General features: G+C 35.2%; 1 protein-coding gene across 1 annotated transcript in view; it reads right to left on the bottom strand.

Moving 5' to 3' along the window:
* Positions 1-224: 224 nt before the first annotated feature.
* Positions 225-18569, bottom strand: part of LOC102235229 (N-terminal EF-hand calcium-binding protein 1-like) — a 33777-nt gene continuing 15432 nt past the window's right edge. The window contains exons 5-13 of the mRNA XM_005805250.2: positions 17844-17941; positions 14872-15008; positions 12546-12667; positions 11321-11400; positions 9368-9421; positions 7368-7480; positions 6537-6614; positions 6091-6182; positions 225-1241 (exon numbers count right to left, since the gene is read on the bottom strand). Of these exons, the coding sequence (XP_005805307.1) occupies positions 1213-1241; positions 6091-6182; positions 6537-6614; positions 7368-7480; positions 9368-9421; positions 11321-11400; positions 12546-12667; positions 14872-15008; positions 17844-17941 (803 nt within the window). The 3' untranslated portion in view covers positions 225-1212. The remainder of the gene's footprint in view (positions 1242-6090; positions 6183-6536; positions 6615-7367; positions 7481-9367; positions 9422-11320; positions 11401-12545; positions 12668-14871; positions 15009-17843; positions 17942-18569) is intronic.

The raw sequence follows: 18569 nt of genomic DNA, 5'->3' as shown, positions 1-18569 counted from the left end.
ACATTGAACTAGATTTGAATTTTATTTTTTTTCACTTATATATTTTAATAGAGATTACTATTATTGTGCTCTGAAGTACAACGATTAGACTAAAATAATAAGGAATGTGGAAAATCTCCAAAGTCCATTAATAGTTCAACAAAAAGTGCACTATTAATGTGTCGCAGCCAACATCAAAGACAAAATTAGGGTGAAAACCTTTTTAATTCTTTTCAGAAAACATCTTGAAATTTTAATACTTTTATTAAAGTAGCATTTCAGTCGTTTCACTTTGTAGATTTCTAAATCAAATAAAGGGGGACTCATACAGTACAGTTCAAGAAGTCTGTATATACAGATACAGTAAGGTCCACCATGATCAAAATAAATACATGATATATTTGTTGCTTTGTTTAACTCAACAATACAGTGCAATCTTAGCATTTCATCTTGTTTATATGCACATTTGTAAATATATTTTTCTGCATTTTAAATATATATTTTTTTCATTTTAAGACAGAATATGACTCATATGGACAGTTGAAGGTTAACTAATAGAGTACGCAAACACTAGTATAGTTAGGAGTAGATAGAGTATAGCAACTATATCAACAGCTTGTTTGGCATTCTGTGCACATAACAGCAGGTTAGATAAATGAAAGCAGCAATATCTTACATCATGTACAGTGGGAGGAAGCCACATCGGCATGCATGTTTAAGATGCAACTATCCTTTATCTCCACATAGTATTCATTAAATATGTGTTTAGTGTTTGAAAAGATCTTCATACGTACACATATTACATTGCAAGACGGGTTTTCATACTAAATAGTGTTCCATCTCTCCCTGTGTTGTAGCTTGTTCTTGTTTGGAATAATATATCAGGCAAACACTGCAGGAGAAAGGTGGCCATATGGCAAAGGAGAAGGGTTATGAAATCATTAAATTGCTTTTCAATTGCAGAGAGCCAGTTACATTTGAGTTTACAGGCCACTGAATGCAGATATGCCTTTGGATGCAAGTGGCAAAAATAATGAACGGCTGAAGACTGGAACATTAGAGAAAGCAGCCGAAAATGTGCAGATAGGGCTTTTTTTCTTTCTTGTGCTTTAAAACATAAAAATGCTTTTGCTTTGTGCGTGTGTGTTAGAGTGCATGTGGGTAGGTGGGACTGATGTGCCAGTGTGTCTTTCTCGGTGAGACCATGTAGGTAGTCGATGTGACATTCCAGATTCAATTGTTAGTCATAATCCACCAGGAAGCTGAAGAAACATATATACAGAAACAGAAAGTTAGATCCAGGCATGGAACAAAACTATGTTGTACAACTTGTGTTTACATCACCGGTACGACCCATTAATCTAATTGGCTAATCAATCATCTAGTTTACATTTCATTAAGCAACAGCAACAATTTTCCAGCTTAGGTTCTTAATTAAATCTTTGACAGTTAAATGATAACAGTGACAAGTGATTATACATTAAAGTGTATATACACATAAAAAAAATCTATGTTGTCAGTTCTGAAAATGTATACGTCACAGTACTTTCAAGTGAATTTCAAATAGATACAATGAGCTAATATGTGTTCATAGGTCACCATTTGAGTGTACAGTCTCAGAATAATTTTTGTTAGTTAGTTCCCAAGAGCTTTCCTCAATTATTCTCCTAATTTTAATGCATATTAATGATGGTACAGAGCGGTGGTACACAGCAAAACCCACTGGACCTAATTTGGATTTCTACATAAGAGCGGTGTGTTAAAAAGTAAGTATTACTATTTAGAAGCTGTAAAGGTTTCATTTAATGTAGGCAAAGGAGACTTTCAATTCCCAGAACTTACACAATAAAAAATAGCACTTTATAGAGGAAAATTGTTTCCAAACACACAAAGTCATCTGGCAACAATAGAAGATTGAAATGCTTTTAAAAAGTCAGTGTAAAGTATTTTTTGAAATAAAGGACACATTCAACATGTGAGATTTGCAACTAGTTTATTGGGCCTTTTAATCTCTTCTTCAAATAAATTAGTTTGTGAATTCTGCACCTGGAAAAAAAAAATCCAATATATGATCTACAATTGAAGATTTAAAATTAGAATTGGTAATCAACAACAACAAAAAATCACAAAGGCTGGTTGGTATACAGCTCCTCTCTCATAAAGGCAGAGTTTAGATCTTTCAAATCAAGATGGAATATCTTGCAGCTCCTCCCAAGAGCATCACAAAGGTGTGTTTTACACCGTGTTCCAAACTATTATGCAAATTGGATTTAAGTGTCATAAAGATTAAATTTTTTGTTGTGCTATTAAATAAATAGATGGTATTGTGTGTCAGGGCTCTTTGAATCACTATAATTAATTTCAGAGAGCTGGGTTGATTAGTTTGTCTGGTGAGCTATTTTTGAAAAAAAATACTGTTCTCATGGGTAGCTTTGTTCAGCAAAATTTGATTTATACTGTATTAGTTCATGACTTGAAAATTATACTGACCATCATTTGCATTGACCATTTAAGAAAATCTGAGAAAATATCACTTGCATAATAATTTGGAACACAGTGTATTTATTTTTCTATTACTGACCACAGAGTTGATCTGGTCCTACCTTTGTGATGTGGATAAATATACCAGCCTCTCTCTTCCTCACAGTGAGCACAAGAATCCTTGGCAACCAAATATCTTTCTGATGTAGCGTAACAACAGATTCATCGAAAGAATGCAGCTGTAATGAATATCTGACTGATGTTTGTTTAATAGCCACTTGAAAAAAAATGGTTTTACATTGTTTAGAATTTCATAATATAATGTATGTTGTTCCTACTGTACCCTGGAAGGTGCAAGACTATTGAGTTTATGCTTGAAGCAGTCAGCATCCATACATGGGGAAATCACAGATGTGGAAGTAAACAACCACGTAAAGTAACCTAGCAACTGGCAAAACTTACACCACCCACGCAGCTAAATCAACATCACCCAATGGTGATGTTGATTACCAGAGGTAGACACGTTAACTAAGACATAGGTACATGGAGTTCAGTCTCGCCAATGACAAGTTAATCAAATGTCAAGATGGGAGAGTCACGGCAGTGGCCTGGGCTCGCTGTGAATCATGCTACTCTGGTTACTGTGAAGTCAATGATGTGATAATGAGCAGAGTGCAGTCATGTAGAAGGGTGCGTCATGTAGAAGTCAGTTTGCGAAATATAATTAATTTTAAAAAAATATTAGAATGTGGAGAGATGTTTGAGTTTGTTGTTCCAGAATGCAGTAAATTATAAGTTTTGTTAGGACAAAAGTGTTTTCTTCAAAGTAAATTAATAATAAATGAGAAGTTTGCAAGATTCCAATGAAACATTTAGATCAAAAACAAAATAAAAACCACGCCACCATTTAAAAATGAAGGGCCTTATTGTTATGATCTCATCATACCAAATCAAGAGGGAAGCATCTCTACTTAGCACAGTCGAAAGTTATATAAAACTGAAAAAATATGTTTGTTTTTTAAAATATCTCTCATGCTGTTCTTTAAGTTATTTATTTGTTATTATAATTATCTATGTTGCTGTTTGGTATTTGAATACCACCGATTTTCAAAATTATTTTATTGCTTTACCTTAATACATCATTGGCATCTTATCAAAGTACATTTGTGTTAATTAACTGACGGTGAGGTAGCCCCATATGAAAGTATGACAGCCAAAGATAGTCTGTCTTTTATTAAATTGCTTGTGAAAGTATTAAGTATTCATATTAATATTTTTTGTATGACAACCACAATCTCCATTTAAGTGGTGACTCTCAAGTTTGAAGCAGAAGGAAAATACTACATTGTTTTCAAAATGTTTGGCACATAACAGTCTGAAAAATGTGCTACTACAAACAAGAGCACAATGTTGCCCTGGGCTTCTTATGGTTTTCTTCCTGCTACTTTTTCTTCAGTCAGATGTGTGGAGGACATGAATAACTGTTTGTGATTTCTATCCATTCTCCCACTTGAGTTGTGCCTTTCTGCATCTCCTCCAGATGTTACCATGGGAATCCCCTACTCAGAAACACTCAGTGTGTGAGTTTAGGTAGAAATCGTGTTTACTGTTGTGCCACAGCTTGTTTCAAAAACTAATCCTACTTTAAACATTTCCACAAAATGTAAAAGTTTAAAGGGTTATAAATACTGGTGTCAACTTATTTTTCTTCTTCAGGAAATGTAGAAAAGAAAAATCAAATTACTCAATTTAGGGTTGACATCAGTTGTTTTTTAAACAGATGTGTTTGTTTAAAGTTTTCTTCAACACTTGTACAACATACTTCACTTAGCTCTGTGCATAAACAGAGTTGACTAAATTAGGGAGAATATTTACAGCTATATTAATTTTGTTATTCAGGCATCTTGTTTTTTTATTTATTTATTTTTTAAAATTCACTTCAATAGAGTTAGTGCTGGACACACAGGAGGAAAAACAACCCTGCTTGCATGGTGGGAAGCAACTCTGAAAGCACCAGAAATGTGACTGATCTAAGAAGTAATGAGCAAATTAGCTGATAATGAAGACAGAGCGGCTAGCTTCTTCTCTCTGAAAACTAGAGCTGGAGTCTAATGTGGAATCACTTTAAAAGAACCTTACATGACAGCACTGGACATATGAGTCATACCAATAAGCACATAGAAATGTCACCATGTCTGAGAAGAAAAAATATCATCAGAGGTTTCAGGGCTGTTTTATATGTCTTGAAGTCACCCAAAGCAGTGTTAACAGATCATGTTTACATTGGAGAGTATAATTAAAAGGGGAAAGGTAAATGTCTGATATTTAATCTGTTTGGGTTGTCATACTATATATGGACATTAATATAAAAAATATCCTGTGTGTTCATCCGAGCACATAATGCCTTCAGTGTGACTTTGTTGAATCTAATTCTTATGTGAATCTAATGCTCTTTCAGCATTTGTTTTCTTAATTTTACAGAACAGTAAAACTTGAAAATTTCTTTTCAAGGTCTTTAAAATGTTAGCATTCCTTATTTTCTAAGGACTTCATACTAGGTCATATTTCTATGGATCTCCCCTTGGGAGGGTCAACTCTTATTAACTTCTTATAACTGTGATATATTTTCAGCGGGAAGACAGTAAACTGTCAAAAGAGATTATCATAACTCATTATATGTTAAAGTGGGTGCGAAATGTTCCCAAAGCGATTCTAAGTCTTTACAGAACCTGTGGTTGATTGTTTTTAACGACTCGAGGCGTCCTCAAGCCTGGATAATCTATTGTAAAATTTTATTTTATATGTTGCTGTGTATGCCCTCTCTACTGTGCAGTGGAACAAGGGGTGCTCAAACATTTTCATGCTCATGTCACACTACATCAATTGGACTGCGATTCCAGAATAAGTTTAATTGTCATGCCAGGCTGTAGGCTGTGTACACAGGATTGTGTCAGTGAGGTCTTGTGGAGCAGCAGAGAAAATCAAGCTGTATCTGACCATATTTGTCCATAATAAAGTATACACCTTCACCATTTTGCAAGGGCCAGTTGTCTTTACACTTAGTGTTCCCAACCCTAATGAGCTCAGGATGTCAGAAAGAAGTATGACTTTATCCAATTGTTCTACTAGGTGAACAATAAATATTTATTTCTGGAGAGTTTGCTTTTGAAATAAGATATTACAAAGACGTTTAAATGAGTTTGTATGACAAGTACGATTCAGGTTCAATATTTGTCTATTGTTCGGTTGCAATGCTGCTTCTTTAAAATCTTATTACCTATTTTTGGTTATACAAGACACAGATTTTGTGGACCAGGTCACCAAAGTATAAATGAATAGAGTGGTATGTACCACTGCCAGGATGGTATTTAAATGTTTTTCTTTCAACCGATAGGATTTATCCACAATCTATTGTTTGTATGCTGGAATAGGCTAGACTGCGAATCACACGCTGAACTTGTTATCTGATAATTCCTATACCCATATGAACATCAGTTGAGAAATGAGGCCCATTGTACACAGATTTTATGTATATAGTCATGTCCAAGCAAATCAATCCAATTAAAAGCGAAAAAAGCTTTCAAAGATATTTTAAATAGCATACAATCACTTTCAGGAAATGTCACAGACCTGGCAGCAACATGGTAGAAACTATCTCAGCATCCTCCATTATGTCAATGATACAGCGTTGGAAATCTTTGCTGCTGTTGGTCTGAAGATAGCTACAATGACATCAAAAAGATAAAGCACTGGTAAAAGCCTGCTTGCAAGTAACTTAATTAAATATGCATCAAAGTTCAACACATCAATGTTATCTGTTATATATCTATTGACACCATTTAGCACCATTTAAGGATCACCTTTGTGACTGTCTGTGTGTTTGAGTTTGTGTGAGAACAGAGTGATTGGCCATCTGTTCATCCTCTCTGGCGAAGGAACATTTCCATCAAGAAATTAGCGGTGCCAAATTACGAGCCAATATCTATTGCAAAAACACAAACACTCTCGCTCTGTCACACACACACGCACACACACACACACAAAAACACAAACACGCTTATGTACACTGTACTAACCTCATCCAGGAGATGCGGTCTTGCCAGAACTCATACATTATGTAACACGACTTTCCCGGGAGCTTCTGAACAGACACACTGGAGCAAAAAAGTAGAGTGGGTCAACAAGCAGAAAATAACAAAAAAGGAAGTTGCAAGGAAAAAAGTTTTTCATCTTGGAAGAGAGATTAGCTTGCTGAAGGTAATGTAAAAGGCAAGACATCAACTGAAATGGAAAACATTTTTATAAAAAAATCAGTTGCAGATCTGTACAGTTATGAAGTATACAGAATCATTTGTAAACTAAGATACTTTTATCTGCCAATTTTTGTCATATAAAAAAATTAGATCATTAAACGTTTTTTAAAAACTTTCCACATATAATGTGATATACAGTATATTCTACGTAAATCAAGTGAAAAGCAACATTTTTATACCAAAAAAAATCCCTATAACTTGCAGGTGCATACACTTATGCATCTTGATGATTTTATTTCTTTGCTTCTGAAAAAGCAAAGAAATAAAGATCGGTACTGAAAAATGCATGTTAATTTTTCAGTTGAATTGAATGAGATGAAGACAACAATGATGTGGAAAAATGTTTATCATCATCTCATTTTTGACATATCAAAAGACTGCATATGTGTGCACTCTCAAAGATACTATATCTCATCCTAAGAAAATTAATCAGTTAATAGTAGTATAAATCTCTTTTTATATACATCCATCTTTGGGACCTCTGGCAATGTCAACTGCTTATTTAGCATTATGCAAGAATTTTAAAGCTGCTTCTGTAGCAAAATCAGAAGCTGTGTTTAAAACGATTGATTTAGAAGCAAGCAAGATACTCACTGCAAGTTGTCAGAGTGAGCTGAAGTGGCATCGATGTAGCTGTTGAGAACTTTCCGGAAGTTATCTAGTTCTTCGTCTATCACGGACATCTGCCTCTGAACTAGCAGGATGTTCTGTTGGCAGTGAGACAAGAGACAGAAGGGAGAATGTGATGAAAACAGAACTCTGTGTGTACTTTGGAGAATGGATCCTTGCGAGCATGGATCTGATTTTCACACGGCACATTTGCGGGTACTGATGATTTAGTGAGACTTCACCTTCTGGAGCATGTCCAGATGATGTTTTGAAATGATTCATTGAAAATGGACAAGGGTCTATAAAAGACATTTATAGACAATGGTGAGATTCAGGGACAAGGTAATACATTAAGGAATAGGTGCTCCTGAAATGACCAAAGTAAAACAAAAACATGTGTAAGAGAAGGCACACAATTTCTTCTCTATATATGTGGGCAGATGGAAACCCTTCCTAATTCCTAAATAAAACACTTAAGATCGGAGTTATAAAATGTTCTATTCTTGGTGATTTATTACAACACAGTTATAATGCTAATACAGGTTATGTGGTAATAACTAAACTTTTAATAACAAACAAATAAACATATATCACATTACAAAATGAGCAAATCCAGCAACCTGGAAGGGAACATAGTATCAGTGGGTTTAGTAGCAAATGATAAATCACATGTTTTATGTGTCACTAAACAAAAAACATGCCAGAAATTGTTTAAATAAGATTTAGAGTTAATTTGCATTCAGGTCCACTAATATCTGAACTTTAAAAAAAGGAAAAACACTGAAAAAGGCATCTACCTTTCTGGTGATAAGGTCAATGAAATTCAAACAGGAAAAGTTTAAGCTGATCTCCCACAATGTGTCTTGTAATAATTACACAAGATTTCAGAGCTTTTGAAAATGTATCAGTAATCCATTCTGAGAGTGATGTGGCAAGACAGACTGATTTGAATGTGTGAGAACTCTTGAGAACTTTGAAAAGAAACATTGAGCTGAGACTGGACTTTGATCACTGAGAAAATTTCAGTGCTGGCTCATTATAAAGCTTCTCATGTTTTGTTGTGAATATCACTGCCATCTCAAAAGCTCAGACAAATGTGAGCACAGAGAGAAAAAGTAAAAAGGAGGATTGTAAGACCTTAAATTTCCAATCATGTCAAGAAGGGTAGGGAAACATATATGAGAGCGAGGGGATGCTCCTTATGAGAAAGTCCTTGAAATATCAGCTTTTGAAAAGAAGATTTAAAAGTCCAGCCACCAGGTCTAAATCTCAACAAAAACCTACCTTTTATGTCAAACCCTCTTTGCAACAGTGTATCTACATTTATATTTGTCGCATTGAAACAAAATACAGATTATAAGTATCACATTTTAATATATACTTTGATTGAAGCTTAATCTACATGGCTTATATTTATTTATTTCCTGACTGAAATTGTACCAGTTCACAGAAGGAAATATTGTGTCAGTTCATCACTGGGAATTCTTTTTATGTGAACTTTAGAAACCTTCTAAAGAACAGGCAAACACAATGTATTCACAGCTGTAGTGCTTCTGTGTGTTTATCATTTTATGTCTATTTGCTTAGCGGAGCATGTGAGCACATCAGAAATAATTTTACAGTCATATTCTTAAGGGCGGAAAGTAACTAGTTTTGGTTTTTGCTCCTAAACGCCAAATAAAACATGGCTAGCTTTATATAGCTTTTTAGACCTAAAATTATGAGCACAGGAATTAAAAAAAAAAAAAAGTAACAGAAATTTTGAAGTAGGTTACACCAAGTAAATATTTGGGCTTAAGCTTTAACTGCTTCTGTTTGTCTAAAAAAATAAAAATCACTTACAATATAAAGTTTTTTTCAAGATTTCATGACTACTAGAGTGACATGTTGTACAATTTAAATAAATAAATAAAACAACACCAAACAACAGAAAAATGAAACTTTATTTTTATATGTTTGTGTTCCAGATGACAGTGCTCACTTACAGACTTGTATGTGCTGGCGAGCGTATCCTCCTTGAGTGGCTCCAACTTGGGACCCTAAAACAGGAAAGTAAGAAATATGGGGAAGACCTGTTGGCTGAGCAAAAGTGCGCAATATCAGAGGATTGGAGATGCGTTGTTGCACGAGAGTCCATGTCTACTTAAAAATAGAAAATCTACACGCAGCTTAATTTAATTTTCATCATTTTCCACTTTGAATTATTTATATTCCAAATGCTATACAGTATGTCCATGTTTAAACAAAAGTTAATTATAGAAATTCCAGGAATTCTAAATTATGAACTTATAAACATAAATTTCATGACAATATTTCTATATTTGTATGTGTCCATTTTTACATAATATTAATCATGTGTTTATGACCTGATGATTTTCTCTGTGTAGTTTGTTCCAGTTTTTCTAAAGCCTCTGAACGTAAAATATGGTTTATCATAGAAAAATAACAATGGCAACATTGAGTCATTAGAAATGACTACTCAAAATGTTCAAAACAGCAGAACTAAAATGTGATGAGTCAGTCACAAACACACTGTTTGGAAATGAGATAGGACTTCTGTAATGAAAAACATGTTGAAAGCATAGATTTCTTTTCAGTTTTGCAACCAGTTTTTTAATACTCTTTTCTATATAGAAATTGCTTATCATAAAACCAAATCAAAGTGAAAACATAGAGCCAGCCTTTTCTCTTTCAGGTCATAAACTCATTGTGTTGTAATTGAGAGAGCAGCAAACAGAGATAGACAGGCAGTACGTGCTGATGATGTCGGCGTTGAGGTGCAGGGATGGATATTGCACTCTGAATATCCTGCAGGTTATGAATTGCTTTGATATTGCACTCTGAGTCCCTCTGGTTTGACAAAACAGATGGATGGAGAGAGCAAAAAAAATGCTTTCAGATCAACTGAAAGGAGGAAAAAGAATGAGCCTCAAAAGGTGGAAGTAACCAAAGTTAATAAAGGGAAGAGCAGACAGAGGGAAGAAGAAAGAGCAGGAGAGCGTGAAAGAGGCTCGGGGATGTGTGGTGAGAATTGGCCACGGCATGAGAGCAGGAGAGGTGACTGCGCTTGGTGTTTGACAGAACCACAGATCTGCAGCGCTCCATTTGAAACAGCGCCCACTCCCCTCCCCCCCAAATATATTCTGAACCCAGAGAGAAATAAAACATACAGCCCAATTCTTCAGACACTGCTCTGTGAAGATATGCAGAATAAACTTAAGACTTGTTTTCGGAGTCACTATTGAAATTAAAGAAAGAACATGCCCTGATGATTCCCTGCTGGTAAAATAATATGTGATTTTTTCTATTAATGAAAAAAAAAAATATATATATATATATGAAGAAAATATATATAATCTTAACAGCAGGGGGTCACCAAGGCATACTCAGAAAGCTAATTAATGCTTGAAATGAATTTGCTGCTCCACAATGTTTGAAGCAAAGTTCAAAAAGAAAACAAGCAAATATGAACAGAACATATCTGCAGGTACACTTTGAAGAATGAACTGTGGGATTTTTTTTTTTTTCACTGATGCAACATGAAAGCTTTCTGCCCTCAGCAATTATGGATAAACTGTCATTGACCTTTTGCATTAAAGTACAGGGAAACAAATTTTAACTGCCTTTGCCTTCTCTTTAGCCCAGAGTGTTTAATATAATTGTTACCTCTAAAGTGACTGCTAACAGAACCAGCCACTATATGATGTCGATTTTCATGCATAAATCTACATAGCTTGGATGTTGTTCGTGTCTCAACTCTGTAATTGGATTACGATGGCTTGATGAAGAGGAATTTAAGTCTTAAAGACACAACAGAGAATTATAGACATACAAGTTCATGGATGAGATTTAAAGTCATGGAGTCAAAAAGATAAATAATAAAGTGGTGAATATTAAAGAAGGACATGACAAAAAATAAATAAATCTTTGCACCATACCTGACACTCCAGTTTATCCAAAAGTTGCTGCAGTCGGTTGATCTGAGAGCACCAGTTTTCTTCATCTTCTATGTTGACGCCTGTAGACAATCGATGGACCAATTAATCAATTAAACAAGTATCTAGTTCATGCTTTAAAATCCACAAACAATAATTCTCTAATAAGCAGGTTTCTGTCTTTCCAACTAATCAGATAGATTATGGATTCCACCATTGCATCAGTAAAACTCTGTATTCCTCTTATCGGACAACCAGAGAGGGTTTAAAGAAACTGCAGCCATTAAAGAGCAATTTATTCCAAATCTTCAGAGAGGAGGATCCTTTTAGATTACAGTTTGTGTGATTAAAATGAATTATATTATTTGAAAATTCACCAGCATACATGAGTTTTTTTGCTCTGGCTAAAACTGACAAGTGCAGGGGTATTCATGCATAAATATGGCCCAGCTGTCCTCTAAATGCATGAATAATGCTTCCTTCAAATGTTGACAAGCTGCATCAGTGCTCTGAAAGGCTGTTTGCTTGGTGGCATTATTGTCTAATTTTAGAATTAAAAGAACAAGCAATTTCAGCTTAGCAAATATTTAGCACTTGCAAATAGCTGGGTGAATGTGCCAGTCAGTTCAACATAATGTAGATTGTGAGGCAAAATTAATCTTTATTTTGTTGCTGTGCGACTAAAACCTTTTATAAACCAGTTTGTCAGAGTGACAGTTCCCTTTATTGTGCCAAAACAGGCAGCTGCCATTAGGGACTTCTACATTCTTGAACAGTGTGCTTGGTCAGCAACCATGTTTGAGTGGGTGGCGTGTGTCAAAGTAATACACAAGAGACAGGAAAAAAATGGATTTCAAGAAAAACTCTCCATTAAGAATCACACTCTGACTGTCAGCTTGTCTTATTGTTTTAGTGATTCCTAGCGCTATTAGTAGTTTTGAACATTAAACCCAATTTTAAACAAGATAAATAAAATACAAAAAAATGTTACCAGTACTTGAGGCTGAAACCCACACAAGTATCAGATAGAAGATTGAGGGGTAAAGATAAACAGTGTGATAAGGATTAATATTTAATAAGAAACAAATGAGACTCAATATAAAGACATATATATGAATATAACCTTTGAAGGGGAAAAAAAACCCTGAAAAAGTTGAGTAAATGTCCATTTGACTTGGATTACCTCATATGTTTAAATATAAAAAGTCTAATTATATATTCTCTGTACCTGTGTTTGGCATCCCAGTGCAGGGATCTGATGAAGACACACACAGGTTGTTATGGACCCTACGACCACACCGCCTGCCATTTTGCTGTACCACTGTCAGCTCGGGAGCCTTTGCCTCCCTCCTGCCATGACAGCGATTGGAGACCCAGGGAGACAAACATCAGAGAGAAAGACAGCAACTGTCAGAGGATTGTAGAGGAAACAAACTAAAGATATGGCAGACAGAGGTAGTCACAAGGGAGCAAGGAGAAGCTGATATAGAATGAAATTAGGGGCTAAATGAGGAGACTGGGAAAAGAAGTATCAGAGCAATGCAGAGAGAACGATAGCGGAGAGAAATCAAGAGGGAGGATAGGTTAATATGCAATTCAAGAGTGAGAGATGAACAGTGAGTGGACAGAATAGAAAACTTTGTGAAGTGCTCTTCCAAGCTCAAATTATCACACTTATACAGACACATTTCAGTATAACTGGGAATGTGTGTTGGACGCAGTGAAAAATATGTGTCAAAGGCACTTACAATGTGAAATTTTAAACACTCACACTTTATAACAAATGAGTGTGAATGCTATAATTTCATTTGTGTATTTCTCTGCAGGTGAAAACAAAAACACCTCTGCACATTTGTGAGGCTTTGTTATAGTGTTCCCATTTTGCTTTCCTTTGTTGGACCTTTGTGCATGCTGGTAATTTCATGTGTGTGTATTCAGCATCCTGCTGACGGCGCAGAGGGAGCATATTGCCAGGAGATTCTCCTGCTGAGAACCTGCAATCCAAAGGCCACAGGAAAAGCCACAAATCTACCAGTCAACATACGGAAAGAAGTTTCTATACCTGTCTCAATTTTTCTTTACCTTTGTTTCTGAAAATTGCACACTGTCTACCATCAGCTCAAAGTTGTGAACTGGTATTTGTTGCTTTTAAAGTCTCTCTGGTGGTTCTTCTTTTCTCTTTTGAACTCGTTGTTGTGTTATTTATCTGTGTGAATCTGTGGTGAATGCTTTGTCATCCATTCTGCTTTAGCTCCTTCTCTGCCTCCTGGTCTCTCCTCTCTATAATTCACCTTGGCTATAATCGGTTTGCTATTTCCAATAATACCAGTGTGGCACCCAGAGGGATGAGCAGAGTTCTGCTGAGCCAAGAAAACCACAGTTCAACAGGCAGACGCTTACTATTTATATACAAAATGTAAAAAGAGCCTGCAGTCGATAAATATAAATTCATGACTATTTGCTGTAGTATAATCTCACACCTTGATTTAAAAAAAAAAAAAGCCTTTGATAAGATTAAATGTTTTCTCTTTTGCTAAAATGTTCATTATTGAATCATGGGTGCCACACATATTGGCACCCAAAAACTGTTCTATAAAATACATGTAACTGGAGGGTTAATACTTTATTCTTTCAAGTTGATCAAATTGTTTATGAACTTTTAAATAATAAACTATGAGCTGACAGCTTTTGTCCATCACCTCATTCTCCTCTACCTGTGCTGTTCCCATTTCTCTCTGATTAGATCCTCTGGTTTCCCTCTCCTATTCTTCATCTTTTCCTCAGTATATTATTTTTTGGTTTCAATCGTCTTCTCCAGCTCCTTCTGTTTTTTCTATCTTCGTGTTTTCCTCTCCGCTGATGTCCCATGTTCCCTAGCCTCTTTGTAGTCACCCTCTTGGACTATTTAAGACTCATAAGGACAATTTTATAAAAGTATAAAAATTACTGAAAGAAATGGTGGCGTTTAAACATTTTTAAATTCAATAGATTATTAAAAAGAAATCAAAATAACTCCAATTTAAAGCATTTTGATAACAAAATTTGTTCTGTTTGAAAGAAAAAATCTTGTTGCTACAAGTAAATTAATTATCTTTTTTAATTTAGAAAATCACTAAAAAGACTTCACTGTCAATGTTTTTTTTTTTGTATTTTAGAGCTTATTAGTAGTTCTGGAGTGCAGTGAATCTTTTACTGATCTCCTCCTTTACCCCTCTGATTATAATCATTATCATTCTCCAGTGGTTCTTATTCTGTACAGGGAGCACACAGGGTTTAAGGGTTTTTGACAAGGTCAGAAGAGGGCTATGCTCAGTCTGCTCTCCCACATCAAGCAATTCTTTTCCACATTAAGCAGAAGGTTTAATGCCTATTTTTTAGTCAGAAAAGGGGAAACCAAAATTTTTTTTGCAAGTAAAAAGAACCTTGCTTCTCAGGAAGGTGCTCATAAAAATATTGTTTTCGCTACTGTGTGGACAATGTGTTGCAAATGGTTAAAACAGACCCCACAAATAAGACATAAGCAGATATAAGTGGAGCCATATTGTAGAACTCACGGAGCGGGGCTGCTCTGCTCCTCCACAGCCTCCATGGCACACTGAAGGGAGCTCTGTAGGGAAAACAGCTGACTGGATGTCTCTCTTAGCATGAACCTGGTGACAAACTGACCCAACACACTGGCACCTTGGTACTCCTGAGAGAAAGACAGATTTCAACATCAAAATGCATCCAAGCTCTAGAGCAAATACATTGTAGTTAACTGGGTTAATGGATACACTAAGGTATTCTGACCTGTGTATTCAGATTCCAGGGAGAAAGAACTTAAACAAGAGTTATTATTGCTGCTTGAGTCTCCAAACATGAATGTGATTAGATATTCCCAGAGGACTCTTGAAGCAATTCTGCAGAGCTGTTTGCCAAAACGGTGAGACTGATTTGTAATCTCTGCAGAATAAGCATCTTGGGATTATCAGTCCAGAGCAATAACAGACCACAGCTGCTAACTAGGACTGAACAATCCTTTGAGGATTGCCTCACCTTAGCAGGAGCAAGAACAGTGGAGAAAGGCGATCTAATTAAGACAGGATGCATAATGTTTCAGAACAAATCCTCTCCCTCCTTCTCATTTAACATGCATGTAATTCAAATCCCCGATTTAAGGTTGTTCTCTCAAAGTAGCTTCAATCAATTCAGTTAAGAGATTGAATTGTCATTCTTGCAGAGTAAAAAAGGAAAATGTTTGCACACTGAGATTTAAGTTGACTGTCCTAGATCATTTTGGTTCTAATAAGGATAGAGTTACATATATACAGACCCACTGAATAAATCTGAATATTATTGAGAAGTTTACTTATTTTGGTAACTCAAATCAAAATGTTAAAAACAATGTTTAGATTAATTGCATATAGATGTTTAAAGCCTTTACAAGCCTAATCTAAACAGAATATTCTAACAGCTTTGGATATTTATACATATACCGGTACTCCTCAACCTGGTTTATAATACAGTTTTTCTTGAGTGCTTTGACCTGCTTAAAGGAACTGGGATGCACTCAGTTTTCATTGTTACTTTCTCAACAGAGCAGAAGACACCTCTTAAAAATGATTTCTCATTCGTTTGGCACATTTTCCCTCACCGTTTTTCAAAACAGTTAACATAGATGTCATTCAAGCAGTTCAAACTCTGCTCAATTGTTCTGACTACAGAAACCAAACAGAAATCGGATGTTTCTAACTATTGGAAACTACCTAGATCAATATTAAATCAGGTCCTATTTTTATTTTCTTATTCTCTAAGATTTTATTTTGGTTCATATTTATAGTATTTTCTCTAATATTTACTATTTCAGTCTTTAGCCAAAGTTAAAAAAAAAACAATGGCATTATTAAAATTTGCATCAATGTATTTCTGATTCTGGATCCAGGTAAAGTTGACACAGCCTTTGGCAGTGGCTTAAAAGTGATGTAATAAGCTCCAATGACAAGCACCAAGTCCTGTACTTCTTGATATACATTATGTAATGACTGATGGAAAGAGTTCATACATAAGGCATTACGTTCCTAAACATAATATGTTTAAAAACTGCATTTACCTTTTCAAAAATATATGTGAGTCTTATGCTACTGATTAAAAAAAAAAACACTGTATAAACTTAGACAAGTAATAGTAATATTAACATTTATATATTAAGAAAAGGGTTACATTTTTGCATCAAATGTTAAACAACATGGTGTTTTTGACTAAGTTAAATGAACTATCTGTTGGTTTGGTGGCAGTTTCGCATATGGGAACATTTTATTTAACTCTCAGCTACAAAGCAGCTTTCTTAGAGCAGCTCATCTGCCGTGGAAAAATGTAGTCACTGGTGGAATCCTAATCTGCATATACTCTGGACTGAACACAGTGGAACCTTTGAAGTAAAGGGAGCAGATTGAGTGGCAGCCACTGGCTGTTATACTAATCACCATCTTTGTCCATCTGCAGCAAGATGAACAGCAGTTTCAACAGCAGAGAAGTCAGAAGTGGCTCAGCTGCAGAGGAGGGAGAGGAGAGGATCTGGAAATGTTTCCCAGATGAGCAGGGGGCAGAAGGCAAAGGTCAGGAAACCAGACCTGGCTACATAATAGTGCTGGAACATTTAATGCAATATAAACTTGCTATGATAAAATAAGAAATCTATTTTTCTTTTTCTATTTTATGCACTGAAGGAATGACTTGGTCTATGTATAATGAAGAAGTTCATGTGATTGCTCTGAAAATCTAAGAGTGTATACAGGAGATATACATTCAGCATGGTACTTGAATCATGTCAAGGCATATGACACCATGTAAAAGTGATGACACCTCTAAACCTAGTAACTGATTGTACCTGGTGAGAACAATGGACATCAAGTATTTAGGATAAATTGTAAAGAGTCTTTTTCACTGCTGTGGAGAATTTTTTTATGCCCACTCTTCACTGCAGAGAAGAAATCCTCACATTGGATAGTGGAGCATGAACAATAGGTAAGCGGTCAAACCACAGCATTTTGATCAGATTCAAGTTCAAACATAGACTAAGCCACACCAAAAATTTTGTTTTTGGTATTTTTAAGTCATTCAGTAGTGGATTTGCCAAATGTACTTCAAAATTCATGGTTCCATCAACTAAGGAAAATTTTCCAGGTTCAGAAGCAAAAAAGCAGCCTCAAACATTATCATTACTGTGTATGACATGATTTTTCTGCAATTAGTTTCACACCACTTTTAACTGGACACACACCTTTCAAAAAAATTTTTATTTTGTTTCATCAGTCCACTGCTGAAAGTCTAGGGTCATGTGTATTTTTGGGTTATTTTTCCAAACGTGAAGTGGACCTTTGCGTTGTTTTTGACCAGCAAAAACAAAAAGGCAAAAACAGAAGTAGGTGTACTTTTTCACAGCACTGAACTTCCTGGTTAATTCCGGAGAAAATATCACACATCCAACTTTTCTTAACATGAACAAATACATAGATAAAGTTTTTCATGCAATGTGCGGAAATCTTACCTCTTTAGTTTTATCCATTGCTTTTAAAATGGCAATGTTCAGGCTCTCCAGAGCTGAGAGAACATTTACATATTCTCCGAGGTGCTCAAAAAAATAATCTAATAGAGAAAAGAAGAATAAATATTTGAACAGTTATTGCAGTGAAAGACAAATAAATAAGTAATGCTCCTACATGTTCTAAGATTCTAAAAAAGTTAAACCATGACTAGTGAGATTCATAATACAGTTCAATAGAAATGTTGATGTAAGAAGAACTGGCAATTTTAAAATTGTTGGCCGTGTTTAAATGACTGAAATCCCTAATAGCGGACATGAAGGATGATGCATACAAATTTAAGGAAGAAAGCTCCTACACATTTTTTTGTAAAAATTTTCTTAAAGGAAAAACATTTTTAAAAAATCTTTAACAAGCTGAAACAATTGATCAAATGTGAAATTAAATGGCACTTGTCTTAATAAAAAGTCTAATTTTATTCAGCATATAGTTCAACACATAGTCAACACTGATCCAAGGTTAATGGATCTTAGGTCTCAAACATTTTTGCTCATTCCTGCTAACACTGTCTCTCCAAATCGTCAAATGAGGTCTTGCTCAATAAATGCTAAATGTTTATAAAACTTAGTCTGCGACAAAAGTTGGCCTCTGATGTGGAAAACAGTCAACCTCCCTTGACGTCAAATGGAAAGTAAGCCATTCCCATTTGATCAATTATGCAGAAGTTTTAT

This window comes from Xiphophorus maculatus, chromosome 20 (genome assembly GCF_002775205.1).
Source record: "Xiphophorus maculatus strain JP 163 A chromosome 20, X_maculatus-5.0-male, whole genome shotgun sequence".
Taxonomy (NCBI): Eukaryota; Metazoa; Chordata; class Actinopteri; order Cyprinodontiformes; family Poeciliidae; genus Xiphophorus; species Xiphophorus maculatus.
Note: the sequence above shows the minus strand (reverse complement) of the source record. Positions and strands in the feature narration are given on the sequence as shown.